The sequence below is a fragment of the Siniperca chuatsi genome, linkage group LG7, assembly GCF_020085105.1.
Source record: "Siniperca chuatsi isolate FFG_IHB_CAS linkage group LG7, ASM2008510v1, whole genome shotgun sequence".
Taxonomy (NCBI): Eukaryota; Metazoa; Chordata; class Actinopteri; order Centrarchiformes; family Sinipercidae; genus Siniperca; species Siniperca chuatsi.
The window spans coordinates 23114736-23140577 of NC_058048.1; the positions used below are offsets into that span (position 1 = coordinate 23114736).

Sequence of the window (25842 nt, forward strand, 5' to 3'; positions counted from 1 at the left end):
AGTGTTTCATGGTAGTAATCCTCTAGAAATGGCTGATTATATCTTGACACAAAGTAGAATAGAAAGATCATCCTGTGAGAAAACAACACTTCACTCAAACATTAATTCAAGACATTTTGAATAATGTCTTGAATTAATGTGATTTTTCTTACAGTTTGCACGAGTGTTTGGGATATATACATACATTAGAGAATTGAAAACATTTTTCAGTGTTGTCATTTGAAAACCAATACATTTAAGAGGCTGCTTCAGTTACAGTCTGACAGGCACCGAGGATGATACCGGTGTCATTAGTTTAGCGCAGCTTTAGGACCCAGGGAGGCTGACGCGGCTGCTCCCTGCAGGAGAAGCGTGGACAGATTTGTATGCGCTGGCTCTCCACCGCTGCACTAACCGCACTACAGCCTACATAACGACACAGGATTTTCTTTTTTTTCAGCCTGAAGGATAAGCGTTATCAAAGGACACTGCTTTGGTTCGAGTTTCCAGTGCTTTTTGTTTGCAGAAAGAAGGATAACCAGCGTTCACTCAAGTCGCTCGATCACTAGTTGTAGGCTGCACCGAGTGCTTCCAAGGTTTTCGTTCCCTTCAGCGTGCGCAGCGAATAAAAGTTTTACGGACTCGCCGGTATGGATCATTTCTGCTTTTAAGGGACAAACACGTGCAGCAGCGTTTTTGAGAGGTAAGTTGAATTTCACTCGTGTGTGTAAAGAATGCGTCAAGCGCAGCACTTTTGGTGAAAAATGGTGCGCGTTGCTCTTTCTGCCGGTGTGCAGGCAAGCTGTGCAGTGCGTGTTGTCTCTATGATTCACACAGTCTAGGCTGCAGTTCTTCTGACTATAGAGACAGCTTAGACACATCGGCTCGCATCAGGCTATGCTTAAAGCATGGTGCTTTTACGCAAGTCATTCATAGTGCACAAGACGCAATACTTATACAGCAAATCTTATATGTGATTGAGTACATGTCATATCATATATCATATCATGGTGTGCCGTAAAAAGACGCTCCTTCCACAGCCAGTGTAGTGTTGTGCTGTGACTTGACAGGTGTGTCTGTTTCCTGTCAAAGCAGCCTGTTGACAGACTGACTGACAGGACGCTCGTGCTGCTCGCGCGGAGCTGTCTTCTCTCTGCGGTGCTGAAAGTTTCCCAACTGGCCACATGGCTTGTCGCATCACAGAGAAAGGAACGACACTAAAGGAACATGCAGATATGTTTCGAAGTTTCTGAAGACAGTTGTGATTTAAAGGCTAAACGCTGCCGGGCTATTTGTCCATCAGCCTGCAGGAAATGAATGATCCACGGTTTGTGCATGTAACTCTGCCAGCTGTCTTGCCGCACTGAAAGCAGGATCTCAGCAGGGATTGCAACGGACAGTGAGGGACACTGAATCAATACAGTTTGAATGAACACAAAAGAAATGCCAAAAGCGAAAAGCCAGCAAGAGCCTGTATCTCCCTTTAATTTACAGTCAACAGTAACATTTTAGACATTAGTAGTAATTGTGGGACTCTGCGTTATATTCAAGTTTATGCATCAGTGTGATGGTGAAACCAGTTCAGCAGTTTTTGTCAGGGACTTTGCTGTAGTGTTACAGTTATTACGAATTTACTTTGCGCACAATAGTGAAACATTCTGCACGTCTATGCATTTTATATTATCCATAACTTTCCCTTTGCCACCCAAAGTAAATAAGAAGTCTAGTGTCTTTTACATATGTTGTCAAACATACCTCAGGTGTAAAGGGTGCTGTGTGTGTGTTTCCCTGTCACCCAGTGTGAGGAGCCTCCTCTCTGTGATTGCTAGGAATTCGACGCTCTGCACTTATCTGAGATTTACAACATGGCAGTGAGGATTTCTGTGCCGTCCACGCTGCTGCTGTGGCATCGCTTCGCATTTTCTCTTCCTGCTTTGCTTTCACTTCAGTTTCACTTTTTTCACAGCCCCCATTTCTGCCTATTTTGCAGGGAAACTGTAAGGATTGTATGGATTTTTGGAGCTTCACTTAAGACTTTTTTATGTCGAACCATAAATTATTATTGACAATAATAATAATAGTTAATGTTCCTAATGCAAGGCCTTACAGTGATTTTATCAGGCGAAACCTCTCTTTCTGCTGTATTACCATAAATTCATAAAATGATCAATTATTCTTTTGTGTTTGTTTTCCATGTATTACATTACAATGAAAAATGTTTTTGAAGAATAACATTTAGCTTCTTTGGTGCAGTGTTATCTTTTCCTTTTCACTGCACATCTGGTCTCCACATCAGTATGTTATCATTTTCTTTGTCATGACCACATTCTGAATATGACATATCACACTGGATCAAGATGGTGCTAATTAAGTCCAAAAACTGAGATCAGATACAATACAGAAATGAATGAGAAATTAGGGGCATATTCAAGGAGAATAATAGCAGAAATGAAAATCACTTTATTTGCAGCTTTTGTTTGTGGAATGGGTGACTTTGCCCACTGTGAACTGCTGGTCACACATCTCTGGTTGCCTGGGTAAATCTCTCTAATCCAGAGAGGCAGACCAGATATGCCTTCATGGCAAATTTGGGGCTTATGGGCAGACTTGGAATTTTGTGTGTGGCAGCCAAAGCAGAACATTAATAGATTTCATCTAACAGGATTAGCGATATTTGGAAATAAGACAGGAGGCAGAAAATGAATAAGACATTAATACCCAGTGAGCAAAACCAACAACACTAACTAATATGTGAATAATGATTCTTTGAAAGGCACACAGATTTTTCTTTCATAAATCCCCCAGAACTGCATTGCAGAATTATGACTGTGTTTGCGATCACATTTCCTGTTTGTTAAAAGACTCATTCTCACTTATTCATGCTCACTGGTAGCAAAGATTGAAATGTATCAAAAAAAATGCTACAAACCTGCACTCAAAATGTGAAATATCTCTAGTACAGAAAACATTTCTGCTATAGAAACTGAACAACAGAATAATAACTAGGTGAAAATGATAGAGGAAGTTACCATCACTCTCCTTCATCTTCCTTCCACCCTCAAGATGTTTGAATGCCCTGAGGCTGCTGACGATTGATTTCTGTTTTATTGTTTTTATTTTTCATTCCAACGCCATACCGAATGAAATCACTGTCCTGCAAGGTTGCTTGATTGAAAAGCTCCAGTTCCCTGTCGTCTGTGGCTCATCCCCACAGAGCCCTGAGGCTGTGGGTCCAACAACAGGGAGATCCTGTTCCCTCTGACACCCGACCTCACTTGCAAAAGGTCGAGCGCTGCTAGCTGTCGACAGGTCTCATCATTCCCTCATGACACGGCCATTATGGTGCCCTCTGGATGGCGTGTCAGTCACCCATGGTGGCAAGTCAATTAGTTATGTCTAGAGGGAGTTAGGGTATGTTTGCTGGTAGGATTTTGTCATTCATCTGCAGGTGCGGGGACACACTAGAAGTGGATTACAATTTCTAATTACTTTTTATATACTTGTGCCATGTATGGCATGAGGCAAGGAAGGGCCCAAGTGTAATAACTGGCTTTACATTTTTATTTTAATTCAACAATTGTTCCTCATGCAAATAACTGAATCGTTTTTTTCATCCAGTTTGAATCAGTGATATGTTGATTTGTCGTGCTTCAAAGACTCTCGAATGCACTGAGGACTTCAGCGGAATAATATGCTGTGAGTTAAGAATAACTGACTTCATCATCAGCAACAACAACAACAGGGCAAAGAGAAGAGGATGAATGCTGTAGAGGAAAGTGGGAAATGGGATAGAGGAGATGGTGATCAAAGGCATGGATTAAGATATCTTCAGTTGCCTCTAAAGGAGATTCGGTGTTGTGTAAATCAAACAGACAATCTGCAGCACCACATGGAGATTAATGCTGTTAAGTGCCTGGAAGATTGCTCTACAAAAAATATCATAAGATACTCTGGATGTGTGTGTGTGTGTGTGTGTGTGCATGCGTGCACAGATAGTTAGCACATAGCTCACATATCACTCATTTTCAAGCACTTACTCAAACTTTTGCCAGTTCTGGTCATGGCATAAATAGATGGAGATACTGATATGGCTATGGTTTTATTAATGAGGGCTATCATTGATCTGCTCTCAGATATTCCTGTTTGCTTGGCCAATTTGGTTTGTATTTACTGTATGAACATACTGTCACAGAAGAGGAATTTGTTCTGTCCCCAAATCTGTAATGTCATACCGATATACAGCTCCATAAAGTGTGAAATGGAAGAGATAGAAAATGTGGCTGAGTCTGTACTCTATGATTTGTCTTAGGATAACTGTGCATTTACTGCTCCACAACTCACTGATACATAACCCATATAAAATATGATCTTGATCAGTAGTAGTCGGCACTAAGACGCTCAGTCCCACGCTTCATTGTAACAAATATTTCTAAGAAATGGGAGCCCGTCCATAGCTGCTTGCCACTTAGCATTAAGGAAACATATTGGGTGTAAGCCTTTGTGATAGACTGCTCTCCTATCCATGGGCTTGTGTTGTACACCTGCTGTAAGCTGCTTCACACGCCTGCATCGGGCGATAAGCTCTTGGCCTGTGAGCCGCCTCAGCATGAACAAGGCTTACTTATATTGAAAAGTTTACAGACAAATGTAAATGCTCAGAAAACCATTCTGTGGATGCGAAAAGCCTCCATTGTTCACTTTCAACCTCAGGGCAGCACATAAGAGATTTTTAGTTTTACATTATGTCAAAGGTTAAAGTCGAGCTGAAATTAATTAAAAATGTATGCTAAAAAATCTGTAAATATATATATATATATGGTGTTTGTTCTGACTTGTGATTGTGTTTGGTCAAAATTGGTCAAAGGACTACTGTTAGAAGCTATCTATCTTCTACACATTTATTTTTCCCCGAGTGCAAGTTAGCCTAGCTTGCCAGCTTCCACTTTCTGAGTGCAATACAAACTTAATAGCAAGATAAGTTCTCCCATATGCTGAATTTTGTAGAGGGACAGTTTGTGAACCTATATCACTATTATTAAATAACCAGCATTGTATGTTGTACCAAAGTGGAAAAAAACCTATTGTATCAACCTTTGTAGACTATACAGGGCTATGACGTCTCCTAGCAACACTTGCTCGCATGTCAGTCAACCGTTGCCATGGGAAATGCCCACCCAGAAGCCTGAAGCTTAGACAGTTTTATCCTTTTCTGAAAAATGGAGAAATATGCATTATAGCTGCAGTATTGTCATAGTTTATATTTTCTTACACAAAAGGTGAGGATAATTCAAATTTCAGTTCAACTTTAATATGAAAAGTATGTTTAAATGTGTTTGTTGCCCTTCCTATTACATACACACCTTAAAATAACATAATAGATGATATCACAATAGGTGCAGTATCAAGATTAATTTTCATGCACCACTTCGTCCCATATATTGAATATGTTTTTCTCTACCCCCAACTTGCTGTGATGCTAACTTTATATTACAGTCTGGGTATCCCCTACATCAGTAGGTAGGCACCCACAATACCTTGCGTTTGGTGGGATATCTATGGTCTATTATCTTGTGTTTCATCTTGCTGTAAGGTGCTGCATTATTTAGCAGGTTTTAAAGTCATAAAACAGCTTGGATCCCAGTGGGAGACACTGAGCTGTACTTGGGGTGTTTTTCATTCCTGAGGTTTTTAAAGTGTCTTTTGATTTGAGACTGTCCTGTACTTGGAAACCGTTTGAAATGTGGGAATGAGGCAGCAAAGGGCAACTGAGGACCGAATTTTTCTTAGCAGAGCAGTGTCCTCCCCTTCATTCTTTTTCTCCCTCTGCCTCCTCCTCCTCCTCCAGCTCTTCCTTCTCCCTTTCAAGTTTTTCTGATATCACTGTTCACTAGCTAACTACTCCAGTTATTTTGCTTGGGATAAGAGTTCCTCAATCTCCAGTCTTGACAAGACTGGATAAGTAATCCATCAAGAACACAAAAACACACTGCAAGGTCATTTCTGAAGTGTGTCCGTGTTAGCTTGGATTCAGGATGCGTGCTGTTATTTGCATGCTCTTGTTTGTCTCATGCAGTATCTTTAAACATAGTGGCAAACTTTGTGCATGCTCAGCAGTAGCTCAATGTTTGATGTCAATACCCAATTCCAAATGGGATGAGGAAGAGTACACAGATGGCTGGTGTGTATTGTCTGTCTGTGTTTCAGATATCTGCGTTGCTCTAATTCTGAAACAAAGTCAAATGTACTCTGTGTATGCGTGCACATTCATTTGTAGGATGTGTTCACTTGCATACATGAATGTGAAAAATCAACAGTGAGAACGCATAAGCATCTATTTTTGTGTGTCTATGCGAGTCTTTGTAGTATGCCCCGTGAAGTGTATGCAGTCTGTGGGATCAGTGGTAACCCACAACAGAGGGCAGGTCATCAGTAAGGAGCACATCAGCTTGTCTAGGCTCCCGGCAGAGACAAAGGCAGCAGACGCCCCATTTGAGGCAGCTGAGAACAAAGCATAAAATGTGCTGGGTTGCATTAAGTCAGGTAGATAAAAAGATACATAGATTAATATGTATAATAGATATAGTGAAATGGGCTCTCTCCTAGTCCACTCAGAATCAATGGCCATTATGTTTCCTGGACTGGTGTGTGAAGAGCCTATTTCTCCTTATGTGTGTACACATGCCCTGTGCAGTAGTTGCCTTGCTTAATGATGGGCTGGTGTGGCCCCGTGAATATCGTTTGTCCCCTTTAATTACCTGGAGGTAGAGATTGTTATTCATGGTAAGAGACAGGGGAACAGCCCTCTGTACACCCCGCTTCCCTGAGGCCTACTGCTCTTAGCATTCATGTGGGAGGATGTGCAGAAAACAGATGCTACCCCATCATTTCTGAGTGTTTGTACTAATGATGAGCTCCACTAGGCTATCGTTCAACCCTTTTAATGGTGGTTCAGCCTGATTTAAAGTCAGATTTTATGGATGGAGCAGTGGTTTCCAATCCTGCTCATCACCAAGGGCCATACTGAAGCTCTTTTATACAGCGTGACTGTATTTCTTTACACTGCAATCCTTATGTGGAGTTGAGGGCAAGTCTGCCTCGCTGCCTTACTTCAAGTCTGGCACTGTTTAGAAGCAAACCAGTAGTTTTATCCCATTCACTGCAAATTGTGTATACTCTAAACAAGACCATCTTCCAAAACATAGCAATTTTTTTAGATTGATCTCCTTCCTGCCAGACAGCCATTGATCGCTATTCGTTTAACTGCAATATGAAAATAAACTTGCAGGGACTTGCATTTCTTATTGTTAAGTTGAATTGCGAGCACTTTGAAAACTCTTTGTTGATGCATTCAAGGATGTTCGGACATTTCAAATTTGAGAGTTGGCTGACATTGCACTGATCAGCTATGCTGTCCTAAAATCACACCCAGGAGACAAATAATGAGCAAATATCCAATTATTTAGAGGGCGCATGAGTATTTTGTCATGAGTATATTTCTTGGATTTAAAAGGGTGATATTTAGCAAGTCACTTCTTCAAGTTTCATTTTTGAAAATGCGGTTTAAAGTGTTTTAAAAAAGTCCTTTGTCACAGCTACATTATCACACAAAAATTACAAAAAAATTACAAAAAACAAAAGGGACAATTAGCTGCATCATCCTTTAACACCCTCTAAAGCTTATAGCTTAACCTGTTTGTTTCCTTTACAAGTGCAACAACTTCTTAAAACTTGATGGACTTTACAGACATCCCAATAATATCACCAAGACACACAAGGACATTACAAATATTGAGGGTTCTAAGCATGGATATTGATGTCATTGGCGAGACTGGTGTGTTTTTCCTCCTTGTAGTCCCTTGTGTGTGAGTGTCTATCCTGCCAGTATTTAAGTGTAGGACGGGATGTGTCCCGGAGGCTGTCTCTAATTCCCAGTGGTGTCCATCAGACCCCTGTCCCTCGAAACTCTGACAGAAGGAGCTATTATTTTCTCATCGCCCTGGTGGCCCGTGTCCCCTGGGAGAGGCCTCACCACGTGACTGACAGCTCCGTAAACACAGCATGCCCCGGGGTGACTGAGTGAGAGCTTACTGCAATGATGCCCTTGTCCCCCCTTTTCTCCTGTCCCCTCCTCCCCAGACTTCTCATCTCTGTGTGTCTCTCTGTCGTGACCTGGTCTACCCTCAACTCAACCCCCTCCATTACCTTCACCTGATGCCCAGGGTCAGAAGTCACTTTTATTGAAGTGAGGTTATTTCTAACCTTGCTGCACCCTTGCCAGCAGCTGATCAAGAAACAACAACCCCCAATGCCCTAGTACTTTTGTCATCCATTATATTCAGCCAAACCTCTTTTTCTCCCTGTGATATTTTCAATATTTTTAGATACACTCTATTAGTTCCTTTAATGCAGTATCATAACAACATAGCAGAGATTGCAGGGGCTGGCCCGGCTCCTCTGTGTGTGTGTGTGTGTCAGTAGGTCTAACTCCTGTGTAACTAAGACAGATGACTGTGTCATGGCTGTTTCCCCACAGGGTTGGGAGAGTAGTTCTCCTCCCAAGCTGCTCTGCTCCCTCCACTTTGCGGGCTTTGTTGGTCCACGCTGCTTATTGTAATGACCTAATGTAGATTCAGGCTCAGCAGCCAGAGGCATCCATCTACATCAGGGTGCAGGAGACAGGAATACCCTCTGAGTCTGTCTGCTAGTTTGTGTGTCTGTGTTTGTCTGTGTGTACATGTGCTCCTTCATGTCTGTGTAAGTGAGTGAGTGTACACTCATGTGTAAATCTTGTTTGATTCATTTTCTTTCTTTCTTTCTTTGTGTGGAAGTCATAAGAAATGAACTAGAAATTAGTACACATGATAGATAAACACTTATGTAGGACTGTTCTTTATGGACAAACCATTAATTGGAATAAATGTTTATCTTGGGTACATTCTTTTTAAATACCATACACCCCAAAGAGTATTTTATTTTGATTAAAACAAGATTTTTTTCCATGTCTATTGAAGCCTTAGAGTTGCTGCAACTGCCGGTAAACTCATATTGTCTATGAACAAACTGAGCAGGATTTTGCTGTAAAATAGCAAAATACTGTAAACAAAAAACATTTTGAAAGCAATATATCCAACTTGACAAAAGTATGTGTCTGTAAAGAAACCGTGGATGCCTCATATCTGCTGAAGTCCATTTTTCAAGGCAAAATCTAATTTAATGCCAGCTAATGTACACCAACTCTACATATCATACAAAGCCACCTCTACACATCATACAAGAGGAGCTTAACACTAAGTTTTCATTCAACTCTTGTCCACTTTCATCTTTAGAAAATGTTTAAATATTCACTTTGTCTATTTCAGTTTGCTGCGTTGTGAATGTCAATTAACTTAATATCTCTGTCCCCAAAAGAGTGCCATTCTACTTAAATGCAAATATGGCAAAGTTATTGAGTTGCTTATCTTCTTATCATACATAATCACCTCTTAAATTTAGCAAAAAGTAACTTAGTTTAGGAGGTGTGTCTGTTTTCACACAACCTTTGGGCCATTAGCATCTTTTGATCAACATAAGTATTTACGTACTGTAACTCTGTTTAGCATAAATCACACAATTGCAATTATGAGTTATTTCTTTACTTGCTAATTCACATCATATTGTCTTTTCATTAACTTCCAGCAACTGATGCTAAACAACACTCCACTTGTCTGCAAGTTTTGACCTCCTAAAGCCCGAGATTCACTGACCATTCCATGCACAGAACAGTATGTTGTTCAGTTGTTGAGTATTTCTAAATATCTGATTCGAAGAGTAATGTTAGATTTTATCATAGACAATGATTTTGACAATATGCTATACCTATCAGCTATTATTCTTTGAGCTACTGTATGCTAGTTTCCATTGCTAGCAATCTAATGAGACCGGAGATTGATTAATCAGTTGTCAGATTTTGAAAATCTGCCGTCCTTAAGTGACAGGCTGGCTTGAATTGTCACTGTAGTTTAAACTAGCTCTGTGCTAATGATGATGATGTTGTTTTTTGCGTCACCTGGGGGCCAGCAGAGAGACCACATTTTTTATACATAATATTGAATTTATTTATGAACATTACATTACTCCCAAAATTACAATAATAGAATTCATGTTGAAAATTGGCAAAGTACATGGGAACAATGTAAACTTGATATTAAAAAGCTCAATATTAATCAACTTTTACTGATCCTTTAAAATTTGTTTCCAGTGTTTTGACTGAGTATTTTTCAACATTTACCCCTGTTTGGATCATGCTCCATAGATATAGGCATTGTGTGCTTTGAGACAGACAAAATCCTACGTGTTGTACATTTAATGGTTGTTCTATAAATGGAAACACCTTCTTATTTGGGTCATCACTCTCTGTTTAACCGACTTAAGTATTGATATTTTTTGACCTTCCATGACCCCCAAGTACTAAAATGCACACAGTAAAGCTTAGGAAAGACTCAAGCAAACATAATGATAGAAGAGCCTCTGTAACTTAAGCATTGCCATAGTATTATGAGCATTTCATTGCAAGAGACAGATGTTGTGACAGTTAATGAAGATTCACTACAGTATATTTCAGGTGTTTTCAAACACTGTTACACTGTTGTATAAAGATTTAGTACCTATGGTTTTCCCAAATTCTTCTTGGGAAATAAGAGTCTAGTATTAAAAAGAGATGACAACATGACAAACAAGCCTGATGTTTTAACTGCTTGCACTGATGTTTCCAGTAGTATTTTCTAGTATGCAAATTGCTTGTCTTCCTCTTTAGCTTTTCAATCTTTATGTAGCTGCTTTCCTGTTATGATTTTACATGTTTGTTGTGTTGCTATTTTAATGGATAATTTAACATCTAGCCAAGGGACAACATTTAAAAATTATCCAGTCGGCTAACACTGGCACATTTACAGCGAAGTTGATCAATGTGCATTGTTCCTGTAGAAAATACAAATGAATTAAGAACTAAATCAGTAGTCAAGCCATAAAATAGAAAGACAGGAACTCTCAACCCCATGCCCTCTGTCTGTAAATCCCCATTTCTCCAACTCTGACACACACTCAAAACTTTCTAACTGGTCTCTCACCTACTGCCCTCCTTCCTGAGTCACTTTCTGGGTCAGGTAGGGCCAGAGAAATATACAGAAGTCCTGATGTTACAAAGATGAGGTCATTTTAAAGGTATAGTTTGACATTTTGGGAAATATGCTTTTTCGCTTTCTGACCAAGAGTTAGATGAGAAGATTGAACACTCCTGTGTACATCTGTATGGTAAATATGAGGCTACTGCAACAAAGACATAGTCCAGCACATAAACCCCCGTAAAAACACAAAAAGTCGTTTTTACACTTCAGTTTTTGTATGGATTAAACAAGATATAATGTGTTAATTAGTAATAATAAATTAGTAATTCAATAGAGATTTAAGTGTGTGTGCAAGCATGTGTGTCTCCATTTTAATAGTGTGGGTGTTACCCACTCTTGAGAGGAAGAGACTCACGGTAACAACGGCAACATCTCAGGAGGCCGTATTCTCCTCTTTCTGATTTATACCCAAATCCTGACAACAAATTAACATGGGTGCTTTTCTTTCAGATACACCCCCCACCCCCCATTAATAACAAAGCTGGCCCAGTAGCCATGCAATACTGTAATGAGCCACTTTATGTTAATGCAACTTTGTGGAGCATGTGAGTGAAAAGTTAATTCTACAAAGTCCTTTGCAATACAATGAATATTCAGCTCAGTATACTCTGTGTTTGCCTGCCACAGTCAAGCTAAATACAGAAGGACGAATCTGAAAATGCCCTTTTTGTAAGCTTTCTGTAAACAAACACTAAGGCGGAGCTGTGTGGATGACAGGCTCTGTAATTACCAGTTTGACTTGGCTGGTACAGTAGTATCATTTCATGCAACAACGATGGGAAGGATTGGAAGAGGGAAAAGATATTTTGGCAAAAGAAAAAGAGTGTTCAGGAGTAGGAACACTGCTACCTTGAGCACATTCACATATGAAGATGCTGCTAGAAAAATCTGTGAAGAACAAAGTTTTTGCCCACTTTGACCCTCAGTTTTAATTGGCTGAGGGAAAGAGAGGCTGTGATCCCTGCCTGTCAATGTGTGAATACTGTAATTAACTAGAACCTTGGAGCATTGTAATCTCTGGATTTTGGGGCATCATAATGTATTAACTTTAATTAAGCTTGTGAGCCATGCGAGCTAATTAGATGAATGTGCTTATTTGTAATCTGTATAATATGAATACATTTTACACAAGCTCAAATCAGTCAGTCTTGCTAATTACAGTGTGCGTGATAGCTCTAATTGGTGATTGTGTGTCTGCCTGTGCATGATACACTATAGCTGCTGCTCCTATCTGTACGCCCGGCTTAGGCTAATGTGATGAAATCCTGGAGAGATGATGTGCTCTGCTGAAGGCTGACAGTCCCGAGGAGAAGGGCTCACCATGTCAGAGGCTTGTTGAACCACGTTCAGGACCGCTGCTCCTGTCTGTCAGCACACAGGCAGTACAAACCCACTGTGTTCTCATTATCTTATAATCTAGTTTTTTTCCTTTTTTCCTGCTCTGTGGTGATCTTTGCAGCAGCAGCTGTTTATCCCCGTATAGTTTTCATGTCTCACATTTGATCTTTGTCTGCTGTTTGCTGGAGCATGAAAGTCTACCACTATGAGTTGTCAGGGCCAGTGGTTTGAGTGTTGCAAGGGGAAAGAAGAACTATACCAATTTCACAGCTGGATTTAAACTACAGTAGTCCATCTCCTGAGATATACAGTATCACTTGAAGGATTTTTTGAGACCAGGGCCTGTATTTGGCTGAAAGTTACTTTTTGGATGTAAGTGAAAGATAAAAATAAAAATCCTTCACTTTCACTCCTAGTCACAAGATTTGTCAAATGTCCTTTGACTTAAACTTGACAATCACAGAGCTCTACAGGTCTCTGAAGTAGGTGAAAGTGGTATTCCAGCAGTTTAGTATTGCACTTGCATAAAGTTGGTGTACTCACAAGAGACAGATTAAAAGCAGAATGGGCAAATTCAAAGCAGCAGAGGCTGAGATATCCTGACTTTTTTAGTTCCTATATGAGTCAAGCTTCAAAAGCTCCCACCCTACCCATAATGCAACTCAATTGCATCTTTCATTCAACAAAGTCCTCCAGATTAAATGACAAAATACCTCATTTGCCCTCTAGATTGACACACAGGAGCGCTTACTGATCTGACGCCCCTATTGGCAGGACGACATCATTTTTCCATGTTATCCAAAAAACGTTATAAATCAGTGTTTTATGATGTGACAGCACTAAAGTAAGGTTTGGTTAGGTTTAGGAAAAGTGGTTTGGGTTAAAATGACTACTTTGTTAAGGTTGGGGGTTGTTGTCATGGTTATAATCATAATAATGTCATAATAATAAACACGTGTGTAAGGTTAGAGATGATTGTGGCCATGCTTAAAACAACATTAATTCGACTTGGAACAGTGAACTCTGGTGGCCAAAGTTTTGTTGACCCAACCATCCACCTCGACCTGCTCCCAATGTGGATATTGTCTCTATAATAACATCACCTGACTTCCTACTTTGCTCTAGTCATAATCACTACGGCCGCTGGAGGGTTTTGTCAGTTGAACGTAAACATACAATAACATTGCTTTGGGGCACTTTCTGAAATGACTGATGCCGTCATTATTCTTGGCAGGAAAGTCTCCTTTCATTAGACCCTCACACCCCCAGTTTGTAATGTAGCCTTTCTGTTAAAAATGGTGTTGTCTCCAAGCCCTAGAAAGATGACCTTGATGACATCAAAGTCCTGATGACATCACCAGGGTTATTTTCTTTTCCACAGAAGACAATATACTACTGGCTGAATAGTTTTCCTCATGACAGGTAAACTGAGTTTGATGTGTAAAATTGGTGGACTTCCCCTTTAAGAGTATCCTGTTTGAGCTCTAGGTGGCAGCAGTACAGAGACAGAGGTGAGCACATATTTCTGAGACGTTCTTAGATATTATAGATTGACTGAACATTATAGCATTGGTCGTGATTAAATTAAACAATATGTTTAATCCAGAATATGGTAGTTTTAACCTACCAAACCTAAACTTAAACACACATTTGATGGGATGTTAGGTTACGTTATAAAGCTAGCATTGATTTAGTTTCCAGTCATTTTCCATTCATCTTAATTCTCTGCACTTGTCATGTGTGGTAAGCAAATCTCATTATTATTATTATTATTATTATTATTATTATTATAAAATAACTTCTGCTTCCTGCTTCAGTTTCAGTTTCATTGAATGTCTCTTATGACATCCAGGTTAACTTTACCTGTAAAGATAAATGGTACAATATAATTCACTACACAGGCAATAAGAGGTATGTCAGATTATAAACGTGCAAGAGACTGTGTACTGTGGAAGAAACGTTAAGAGGAAAATGTGCCTGTGGCCCAATTTGAAAAAGAAGCCTGCAGTCATGTTGTTTTCAGTCTCTGTGTGTTTCTACATTCTGTTTATTCAGCTTGAGGCGTTCTCTGACAGATGTGCTAAAATGAGCTCTTCAAAGTTAGAAATAGGCTCATGTGAAGTCAAAAACAGCCTTACACAACCACCAGTGTGACACTTCTTACAACACACAACGCTGGGGAACTGCCAGCTGCAATCAAACATCACATTGAATAGATGAATAAGCAAAACAAGCGGTTACTATCCTCTGTACACAGACTGTAAATGCAATGGATGCCCAGACGTTATAGTCTGTCACATAAGCCCCTATGGAAGCCTTAGCTATTTATAAGTTATTACAGGGAACAGGTTGAAATTCATAAGGGCATATGTGAGGCAGAGGGAGATTGCCAGCCACTGTCACTTACAGTGAATGAGACCTCTTCTACTCCTGTCCTCCAGAAAGTGCATCTGAAACACACACATTACCTTTCCCATTGCTGATGTCACTTTTTATTGCCCCATGGTTTCAGGTCTTTCTGAGTTGGCAGGCTCTGCTGCGTTGCTTTCCAAAGCCAGATAGATGCTTGTGTCAGAGTACAGAAATACAGCAATGATGGAGATATTATTCTGAAGATTTAATTTGCCAGAGTGGGTTGGTAAAGTGCAGCCTCATGGTGATTAATGCAAAAAGGCTTCTGTGCTGTGCTTGGGGAAAGTCATCCTGTGTCCAGCTTCTGTTTAGAAAATCTTTGAGTTTTTATGAACACACATCTTTCAGCTATGTATTGTGACAAAATGCAAATTTAAACACCTTTGCTGTATTTGTATGTTGAAGAATTCAACATTGAAAGTGGGTTATATCTATGTTCATTAGCCTTAAAATGAAATGTGAGGTTAGTACAATGGTTAGCCTGCCTAAGTCAAGTTTTGATCAGTTTCATCTATAGATTATATCCCCAAAGTATGTTTCTGTGCCTGCTATATGGTGGCTTTGACTGATTTTAAAGCCCAGTAAGTTAGGAAAGAGGTCAATGAAGTATCTATATGCAGGAACAAGGGAAGTAGTACCTTGAGAATGGAAAAAGAAGACAAGTGTTTTTGTCTAAAGTCTTGGAAAATACCTACAAGCTCAGCTTCCTCCAGCTGATGGTGTAGGTGAGATTGAGTAATGAATTTATAGGATGACGTTCATCAATTAGAACTATGCACACAGACATATTGGTTTATGTCAGATAATTTAGTTAGGGGTGATTCATTACAACTATTAATAATGAGAAATTATTAATCACAAGAGGTATGTGATTGTACTATGAGGGCTTAAACTAGCCATCAATGGACCTGGTGTTGCTTTGCATATGGCAGAGGGTAAAACGTGTGCTGCTTTTGTTTGGGGCTCAATAGTGAGTGGCATTTGAACATGTGCTTGCTGCATTGTGCACGGGCAATTAACATTGCATAATCTACCTGCCTACGAAGCAACTTTTGTAATTAGAGTTATGATTGCAGCAGGATAATGACAGCTATTCTACAGCAGATAATGACTGTTGTGCTCTTGGCAGTTGCTGCATTGTTTGTGCAGCAGACTTCTGACATATGGGACACAAAAAGACACAACAGCCAGGCTGACCGCCTTTGTTCCCATTCAGGCAGATCCAATCACTGCAGACAAATTGCGCTGTAGGCCTTCCAAATGATGCCGACCCAAGGAAAATGGTTCAGACACATGAGAATGGGACCATAATGTAAAAACCTCAGCTACGTGGAAGCTCATGGACTGTGCACCTGAGCTCGGACACAGAACCTACAGCTGCCTATGTGCTGTCTAACTACAATAATACTCTTTCATAGGGAGGCATTTCTCACTGGGAATCAACCTGTCTGTTGAGCCTTTCATGCTGCTCTTAGTGCATATCATATTACAGCTAAGAAATTTACACAAAACATGAGAAACATTCTTGCTTTTAATCATGAAGCCCACCATTAATAAGCTCAGGTCGCTCAGATGGAATACAGTTGAGTGGGTATTTTATAAATGCCGGTTTTCTTGACAATAGAAAATAAATGCATATTATTGTGTATGGGAATATCTTACTTTTGAAAATATGTCTATATAGTGTATTGGTGCTAAATAGAGCTGGATGTTTGTATGGTAATACTACTTCAAAAAAATCAAAGAACCATCCATCTGTCTCATGAAATAATGGACTTGTCCTTTAAAGAGATGGCGGAGCATTTATTCAAATAAATTAAGAGTTGTCAGAGATGGCATCTTGGTAGGAGGCACTTAGGCCTGTGGCGTCCATGGCTGTGCAGTCAGTGGGGACAGGTCCATAGTGCAGACTGTGCACTAATCCATCACCGCCAGCGAGGGGGCTGGGGGCCAAGCACTTGGCTTCTCCCTCCAGGAAATAATCAGCATTTAATTTATCACAGATCACATTCATGAGAAGACGGATCGCTGCGGGGAGTCCCAGTGTGACCAGGCCCATCTCCCCAGTCACGCTGGAGTGCTTTTGGCTCTTCTAATTTATTTTAATTTTGTTTTTTCTCATATCTCCATCATTTTGCCAGTTTTGGATCAAGAGACATTTTACCCCTATTAAATTATAGCAATTTTAACATCGATTCTAGAATATAAAACTTCCATCTAGGCCACACCAAACAGTTTCTGAAATAGTTCCTACCATTAAAAACAATTCTCGTGACCAGCCTACACTACATGATATACAATAGTGATGAACAAAAAGTGGGACATTGAAGCCGGCTCTTTCCCTATGGAATGGATGGAGCATATGCTCTTATGTAAGTCAACTGCAGGGCGTCCTAATGGCTTCAGATTTGTTTCTGGTCCCTGTGTGTTGCCACAGTCTGTACCGTGGCCCCCACAGGAGTGTGGCTGATTAGTAGCATGGCTTGGAGGAGCACAAGAGATGTGATCTACGCTAAGGGGGAAGGACAGTTCAGCCACATGTCGTCCACCCTCCCAACCGATCACTTCACAGATCCCAGGCAGGTTAATCCTTTTATTGTAATGAAGTGAGGGTGCATAATGTACTGTGGATGTGAGATGCTTAATCCAGTGTTGGCATTTTTATGAGAAAGGAGAAGCCATGGTGACATAGAGAACAGAGTGCTTGAGAGGCACAGGAACCATCCATCAAAACGTGATGCGGACACAGCACAACACAACAACACACACTTAGGGAGATTTGCATGTGTGTCTACGCATCAAGACCAACTCTCCTTATTTCTACTGCTCTCACATCCAGCTATTGTGTGACTTTGGACCAGCACCCTGGAGTCGGTTGCACCAGTTTGTAGGTTTAAACTTGGCATAGTTATAACATGAGTGTTAAAAGTGGAGATTTATGCATCACTAAATAAAAATGAGTTGTACCGCGCAAACTAGTTCCTACATAAGGATTAGTTGTTAGTAAATATTTACAGCTGCTAACTGCCAGCTGGAACACTTAGTCGTAGTACACTGTTACAGTATGAGAGTTAAACGCTACTATATGCAGGCTCCATTCTCAAACTCAACAAAACGCAAAACCAACCGCACCGCAGATTTTGACTAAATAGGTCTCAAATGGTAAAGAAACTGGAAAGATTTAGTAAAGTACCATTAAATTATATTCCATAAAATAGCACAATGTGTCTCAAATTACTGGTAAGCCAGTAAGGTTAAACAAAACGACCAAATAAGGTTCAGCTGCAAAATCAGATATGTCTCTGTCACTCTGAACTGCATGAAGAAACACCTACATGTCTCCATGTACAGTATGCATATAATAAAACAAAGTCATACATACATTTATAAAGGATTGTCAGGTAAGTTTAATATAACGTCTGGCCCCCTAAAACTGTTATATTATAGCTCATGATGCTACAGTGACTTCCATTTTTACATAGTTACAGATGTTTTATAGCAACTGATTTAGATGTTACTAAGCTCTTCACTAGCCAAGACAAGTTTTAAAGGTGCAACCCAATTTAGTAAATCAGTAGTTTAAAATTAGCCACTAATTACTAAGAACACTTGAAGGACTACTCACAAACCTGCTATAGTAATGGATTTACAAATAGCTAATACAGTCCCATAGAAATAATAATGCATGTAAGTCCTCAACAGAATTGTTTATTAAGTGGATATGTGGCATGAGAGGAACACCTACCTCTGTGAATTATAGCCAATGATTCATCAAATAGAGTGTGTAATCCCCGTGCCCTCTCTTTTTTGTTTGATCCTTCTGCAGTACCTGTGACTGTACATTTGTTTTACAAGACTCTTAGAGAAATATAGAGGCATACATTAATGCTGAACTCTGGAGTCTAAAACTTTGTTGTTGATACTGAACTTGGATTGCACAATACTCTTGACTCTCTTGTGGGTGGGTGAGTACTAGCGGTGCAGAAAAATGCAATATTGGTTATATAAAACCTGTAAAGAAGTGACTTTCTTCTTATTCAGCAAAGCAAAGTACAGTACGACTTAGAAAAAGAAATCTCACTTTATAATAGTCATACAGGCAGGGCCAATTCCAGGTATGCCCAGATATGTTGAGAAGAAAAGCAGAATAGCAAGTAATACACATATTAAAGGATTCGGTTAAAGGATAGGATTGAATTATTTCAAGTCTGTCTAAATACTCACATGCCACAACTATTGTACAACACTGTAATTTTACCTCCTATCCGCACTGTCCATGAAGCGATTCCTTTTTAATGCGACTAGATTGTCAGAAATGAGGGACAATATCTGCAGTCCTTGTTCCACGCAAAAATGCTTTCCCAAGTATTTCAGTGAAGCTTCAAACTTTCAAAACAAACAGTCAAACCTTCATTTGACTACCAGGACATATCCCTCATGGCTCAGCAAGAAAATATTAGTTCAATCAAGATTGAACTCCTCTAACTCCATCAAATGATCAGCTTTGTAAGTGTCTCGAAGAAAATGTAAATGCTAAACAAAACTAGATGGACAAGAAACAAACATCTATTGATCTGTTTTTCACTCCTTAATTTTTTACAGGAGAAGTTTGCTACCTCATTTTTCATTAAGTAGGTTATTATTGCAAATAAATCAATACAATAGCTCTGCCATAAATTCTACCTTTAGGAAGTTCATCATGTTCAGTTTTTGTTGACATTGTCGGTAATGCGTAAATTAAATTATATGTTTATTATTGAGGTAGTTAAAGGTGGTGTTGTACTGGACTACATTACATTGAGAGGTGTTTCTATTTTTTGCCCTCATTATTTACATTCAGAATATTAGAAATACCTCTGAATATAATGCAGTCCAGTACAACACCACCACCAACTATGACCTCAGTGCTCAAACATATTTAATTAACACCTCTATGATAGTGTCAAAAAAACTGAATATTATGGGCATCATAAAAGTTGACTTTATGGGAGTTAGATTGGATTGCATTAGACTGCACAGGTGTCCTTAATAAAGTGGCCACTTTGTGTAAATACTCTTTAGTATGTTTGTACTCACTTTGTTTTCCTGTCCTCTTTGCTCCGTCCCCATATTTTTGCTTCCTACAGTAATCTGCCTAACCCCTCGTTTGTCAATGTAAGAATGTGCAGTGTGCTTCAGAAGCACAAAAGCAGAAGATGAAAGAGATAAAGATTAAACAGTGAAGAGTAGAGGTCCCAGTCAGAGGCCTCCAACCAGCTTCTCCTTAAGTTACCTGCAAATCCTTTTAAACATTTCACCTGAGTCTTTTCCTGCATACTGCACATGAGCACTGCATCTCATTAGTGCATCAGGAAACTTCTAACATTTGCAAGTTGAATGGGAAAAGTTATGTGTTTGTTCATTCGTGGTAACAATTATGTGTTATCCACAATTGTCTCATCTCCGTTGAGTTTAAGTGCATGGGTCATGTGGATGTGTCACACTGAGAAACCGCAAGTTTTGAATGACATCGCCTTGGTTTAGTAGGCATCCGAAAATCAATTTGTGGGCAGTGACTGTTCTGCTGATGGTTCCTGTCTTTTGTGGGAGTTGGTCACTGAGCCAGCAGCAATGCTTTCTGTCACTGCCTGATTAATTGGCTTCCATCCATTCTGCAGTCATTGAGTCAGATAAAGAGAGACAATAAGGGCCTTTCATTCCTCTTGGACTGAAATGGTTGTGAACGCAGTGGAAGCCACTGAAAGAAGTCTTGTAAAACATGCTCATTTCCTTTGATGGAAGTGGGCTTAATAATGAGTACAGAGGAGTAGTCATTGATTGGACTGTGATGCATCTTCACATACGTGTTTGTTGTTTCTAAAGGGGAGGGCTCAAATAAATCTTTCTTTATCTCTAATCCTTCAATTCATTAATCAAATTGAACAGGGTGATGAGTTGAATTACGAGGCCAGCTATCCACCACTTGCTTCTGGGTTGACAAGGCCAACTCAATGCTATGTATCCCCATTCCCAAACCAAAGACCCCTGGCGGCCACTTGTCACAGCCATCTCCTGACTGGTAATTGGGTGTTTATCAGATTTGCTGCGAGAGGACAATGCAGTGTTTATCTGACACAATTATCAAGAAAAATAGGGGAACCTAGTCCGCTGCTCCTCCAGGATACTGGTAGCTACTGGTTCAGATGGCCAGGCAGAGGGAAAGAGCTAGGATCTTTCAGTCTAACCACAGGGACATCTTTATTGGACATTTAGCTGGGAATACACTTTTCATCATCACATGCAAAAGGAGAAATTGTGCAAATAGAACACATAATTCTTTGGCTCTGCTGTAACACTGGAGGAATGAGAGGTGATGATAACACACCCTGCAACAATGAGCTCCCCATGGTTGAGATCTGACAGAGCAAATTGGTATGCTTGTGCCTTCTTTCTCCTGCAAACCTATCGCAGAAAGGAGAGTGAGAGAGAGCCAAGAAGAAAAGGATGGCATAAAAAGAAGGAATTGTCAATAATAAGTGGCAAATAGTTGGTCCATTTGGTGTTGCATGAATTAAGAGTACATTACATTTTTGGAAGAATTAAAGGGACATTTAACACATGATTGGAAGGAGAACATAGTACAGTAGTAGGGAAAACGTGATGTAGAGAGCAATGGTAGCTTTGCTAAGTGAGCATTTTTTCCCCCTTTTTCATTATCTCATACATTCACCTTTTTACTGTGGAGAGGCGATGTTAAATGCTCTTCATCATCTCAAAAGATGTGAGGCTTGAAGAGACTCAGTCACTACTGCCTTGGACTATATGATAAAGCAAGTCCATCATATTTTAGCTGAAGCATATCCAATTCAAGGAGTATGTCATGCCTGGGAAAAAGGGCTGCGAAGAGAAAATCATAGTGCATGGCAGTGCAGAGAGGGAAGTGTGAAAGAGAGAGAGAGATACGGAAAAAGACGGAGCAGCTAAGGCTGCCTGGTCTGCTGGATGTAATCAAACAAGGGTGAACAGGTTGTTCCACAGATGGCTGATCCAGAGAATCCTCAGATTTATTTCCATGCTACAGACGGTCCCTGTCACTATGCCCAGGTGATGTCAGCACAGCAGCCTTGTCTCGCACACACCACTAAACTCTGACGCTTTTGTCTCACCTGTCTGAAATCCATTTGACACAGAGACATTTGGTGTGTTTGTGTGTGTGTTTGTGTGAACAAAAGGAGATACTGAGTTTAGCAACAGAGAAAGTCAATTTACAATCTTCTTACCATTCAAAGACTGAACTCTCTTAGGATTATAAATTATGGATTCAACTGCCAAACTATTACAATGTGAAGGAACTCAGCAAGAGAATTGTTAGTCATTTGTCATGAAAGCTGCTTTTTATTCACTAATGCTTTAAAAATGACATTAGAAATGGGATGTTTTATGTAATGTGGTCGTGCTGTTGCAGTAATTGTTGTTTTCTCCTGCACCCTGGAATTTTATTGTAGTTTACTAAATAAACTGAATATCCATTTTAGTTTTTTCTTTGTGCAACCCAAGGAAGAGAAGGATGTCCCAGCAACATGACCAGTTTTTAACTCTTTTATTTTTATCTCTTTCCCCAGATTGATGCCTAGTGATGCCAGGACAGTGAGCATCATAATGCATGGCACGTGGTCAGGGGCCACGCCCCTCCTCATAATGGTTCTGCTCAGGCTGGCCCAGGGCCAAGAGGTTCCTTTAGTCCCAGGTAAGACATATCATATTTCTCTGCACGGGCATGTCTTCTCATCAATAATGAAAACTTCATGGTCTTGCTCCATCATCATGGTTTGTCAGTCTGTGCGATTGTCTGACTATTATGTACTTGACACCTTTGCTCCAGCTCTAATGACTTATTATTGCCATGTAACTGTAAACCTTACAGTTTAAGGAATTACAGTAGTCATTTGGCACCAGAATTGTAACATTGTTCTTAGCACACATCAGCAAGTCTTCTCATGTAGTCTCTTACAGTCTTTAACGTGAGCATTTGTCTAGCTGTACCATTTTACAGTACAATAAGTGAAACAGCTTGCAACTATGCAACTCACAAATTGCCCCATTTGTGATTGGCTAGAAGATACCTGTCCAGGGAGTACCTTCTTCTCACCCAGTGCATGCTGAGATAGGCTCCAGGCTATCCTGATAAGAATATAAAAAATAGAATGAATGGAGTACATTTGGGACATTTGTTGCTAAGTAAAAATGAATGTTTAAGATGGTAAAAATCTACTGTGAGCCCTCTGTGGCCTGAATGTGCTGACAGCAATCACGTCAGTTTTGTCAGTATGTATAGAATTTAACTTTAGAAGCTCTCTGCTGGGTTACAATGAAAGCTCCACCAGATGTGCAGAAAAGCACAAAGATGTGTTGCAGCAAAATCTAAATATCCCAAAATTATGGCTTTCTTCTTCTCCTAAACACTTTTTCTTGATAGTGATTGTAAATGTGAATGTGAAGCATAGATGTGAAGGAGAATCATATGAACTTAAGAAAAGGCAAGTGGTACTCTGAAACTCTGACTGAACATCTACTCTGCTACTTAATGAAATATACTTAATTAGAAATGCACAAATTATTAGTAAATATTACTATAACATCATCCTTCATGTTGTTTATTGTTATCGACTGCTCTGGGTGTTTTTAGTGCTGCAGTTGTTAGAGGCAAAATGAAAAAGTAGTTCCTGACTCAACTTTAGTTTAGCCTGTAGTGAACAGTCCATGTTGATCCTTGATTATAGTGATGTCTGTTGTGCTTATTGTGTTGATCAAATTCCAGTGACTGTAAGATGACTATTGGTTTTCATTATTTTGTAGATTTTAATTAGATCAGAACATGCACTTTCTAAGAGCAATATGTTAATCTGCGTGTGTGCACTTTTTTAAAATCAGTTTTTTAGTTGACCTTTGCCAGATAGATACTTTTTCTCAAAATATCTCTCATCGCTGTCTCAATTAATCTACACTGGTCCATGTCTCATAGTTCTTTTTTAAGATTTAGATATGCTTGTTTTTACATGGCTCAGTTAGACCTTTTGAAGAAATGTGTTTTAAGAAGTTCTGTCTCTCATTTAAGGCCTGAGTCATGTTATTGAAATGTTTCCCTGTCAGAGATAAGAGAATTAGCTATAGGCTTTTATTGTCACCACAACTGTTGTTTCCATCACACAATGTTGATTTCTCTCCTTTTCCACCCAGTTCTCATCAGACAGGACGACAGATCCATGCAGTCCTGCTTAGCAGAGCATTTCACACTCGCTGTGCTCACTCTGTTATCTACTTATTCTGGCTCCTTCATTTCATTCTATTGCCTTTCACCTCTCATTCATTTTCTTTAACCATATTCATGCCACCATCTTCTTTCTCTCTGTATTTTCTTTTGCCAACACGATCTAGGAAGCAATTTACTTGTCAAGCAGAGGGCAGTGTGTGGCTCTCTGTACTCTTAATGGTGTATTTGTGTATGTGTATGTGTGAGTGTGTGTGTGTGTACTGGTGAGGGATCACTACGTTGGCTAAAATGCTTTCAATCATACCGTTGGAGCAGGATCTCTGACTGGCAGCAGTTAGAGCTATAGTAGGATTGAATTCAGCTTGTGGTGAATTGACATTCTTCTGCTCAACACTCATTAGAGTGTAATAACCATCTTATCGTTTTTGCTTGATACTCACATTCTGCTTTAGTTATAGCTGAAAAGATACCCACAAGAATTTTCTTTCTTGTGTAAGACACTTGATGCCTCAAGCAAGGTGTTCAGCTTCAGTGACAATTCACCCAAACCAGAGAGGGATGTCACATCTAAGTCATGAATTGTACTTTTTGCAAATGTGTCAGCATAGTAAAGAATGACAGATGTGGGAAAGTCGAATTCCACCAGGACCATGTGTCTTCCTTCCATTGTCTCTCAATAAGAGAGAAATGTCAAGGCATCACTTTGATTTTATTTATTTGCATACTTGCCGACTGACAGCTCTTTTAATTCCCTTGCCTTAAAGTAAATACCGGCAGTTCCCAAAAGGAGTGACTCCCTGTTCCCCTTTTTAAAAAGGTATTTTCATCTTCTGGGTTTTACTTTGTTAACCCTCTCAGGTTCATGAGTAATGAGCCAGTATCCTGTGTACACTGTCTCACTGTGGCAAAACTTTGAGTTTAATGGAGGATATCAGCCAGGCATGCTAGGAATTACATTCATGTTGGACTATTATGCACCTTATAATTTACATCCAGTGCCAACATTCTATGGCAATGCAGAAAGTACTGTGCCCTATTTGCAGGGATGTGGGGAGGTCAGAGTGGTGGATAAGTGTGTAGTGTGTCTGACTTTCATGCAAGAGACCGGCACTCGCATCACAGCTCTCCAATTAATGGGTGCCTTTTTATTAACCAAGTAACCAAGACCTTTCCCTGCCCATAACCATGTGTTTCAGTTTCATAACCCTAAATCTACCTTAACCATAGTTTATTTGCAATAACTACAATCTTTCCCTAACCTTTCCATACCATAGCTGCCATGCACATGTTGTGAAAAGAGAGAATTTAAAAACAGTGAACGTAATCGTGAGTTTTGCAGAATCGTCCAATATAGACGTTCTTGTCTGGTCTTAGGGTTAGGGGATTCATGCGAGTAACGTCAGTGGTGGCTTTTGTAACCAGGCAAAATGATCTGTGGTTGTGGCATACATACCTGTATATAAGCATGTGAGCAAACAAAGATCCACTGACACCATTGTGTGTATCGAAGATAAATGTAGTGACAATGAATTGGTTTATTTACCGTAAATAACTTTACAATATGCAACCTACTTTTCTGGTCACAACTTTCCACAGTATAAAATTACAATGTTGGAGTTTGCACACAATACTTAAACTTTGTTAACCTAAAATGTCTTTCAAAATTCTGTTCATTTGACCAGATTCAACCTCTAACTATGC

The 25842-nt window shown here is 39.7% G+C and overlaps 1 protein-coding gene across 4 annotated transcripts in view; it reads left to right on the forward strand.

Annotated features, from left to right (window-relative positions):
- The first annotated feature begins 369 nt into the window (after positions 1-369).
- The window catches only part of robo1 (roundabout, axon guidance receptor, homolog 1 (Drosophila)), a 215283-nt gene continuing 189810 nt past the window's right edge, over positions 370-25842 (forward strand). For 2 of the 4 annotated variants that reach the window (XM_044202710.1, XM_044202711.1), the window contains exons 1-2: positions 372-682; positions 22493-22617. In XM_044202710.1, coding sequence (XP_044058645.1) covers positions 22497-22617 — 121 coding nt within the window. In that variant the 5' untranslated portion in view covers positions 372-682; positions 22493-22496. Of the gene's footprint in view, positions 683-22492; positions 22618-25842 lie in introns of all 4 variants that reach the window. The other 2 variants (XM_044202716.1, XM_044202714.1) reach the window with 2 other exon arrangements.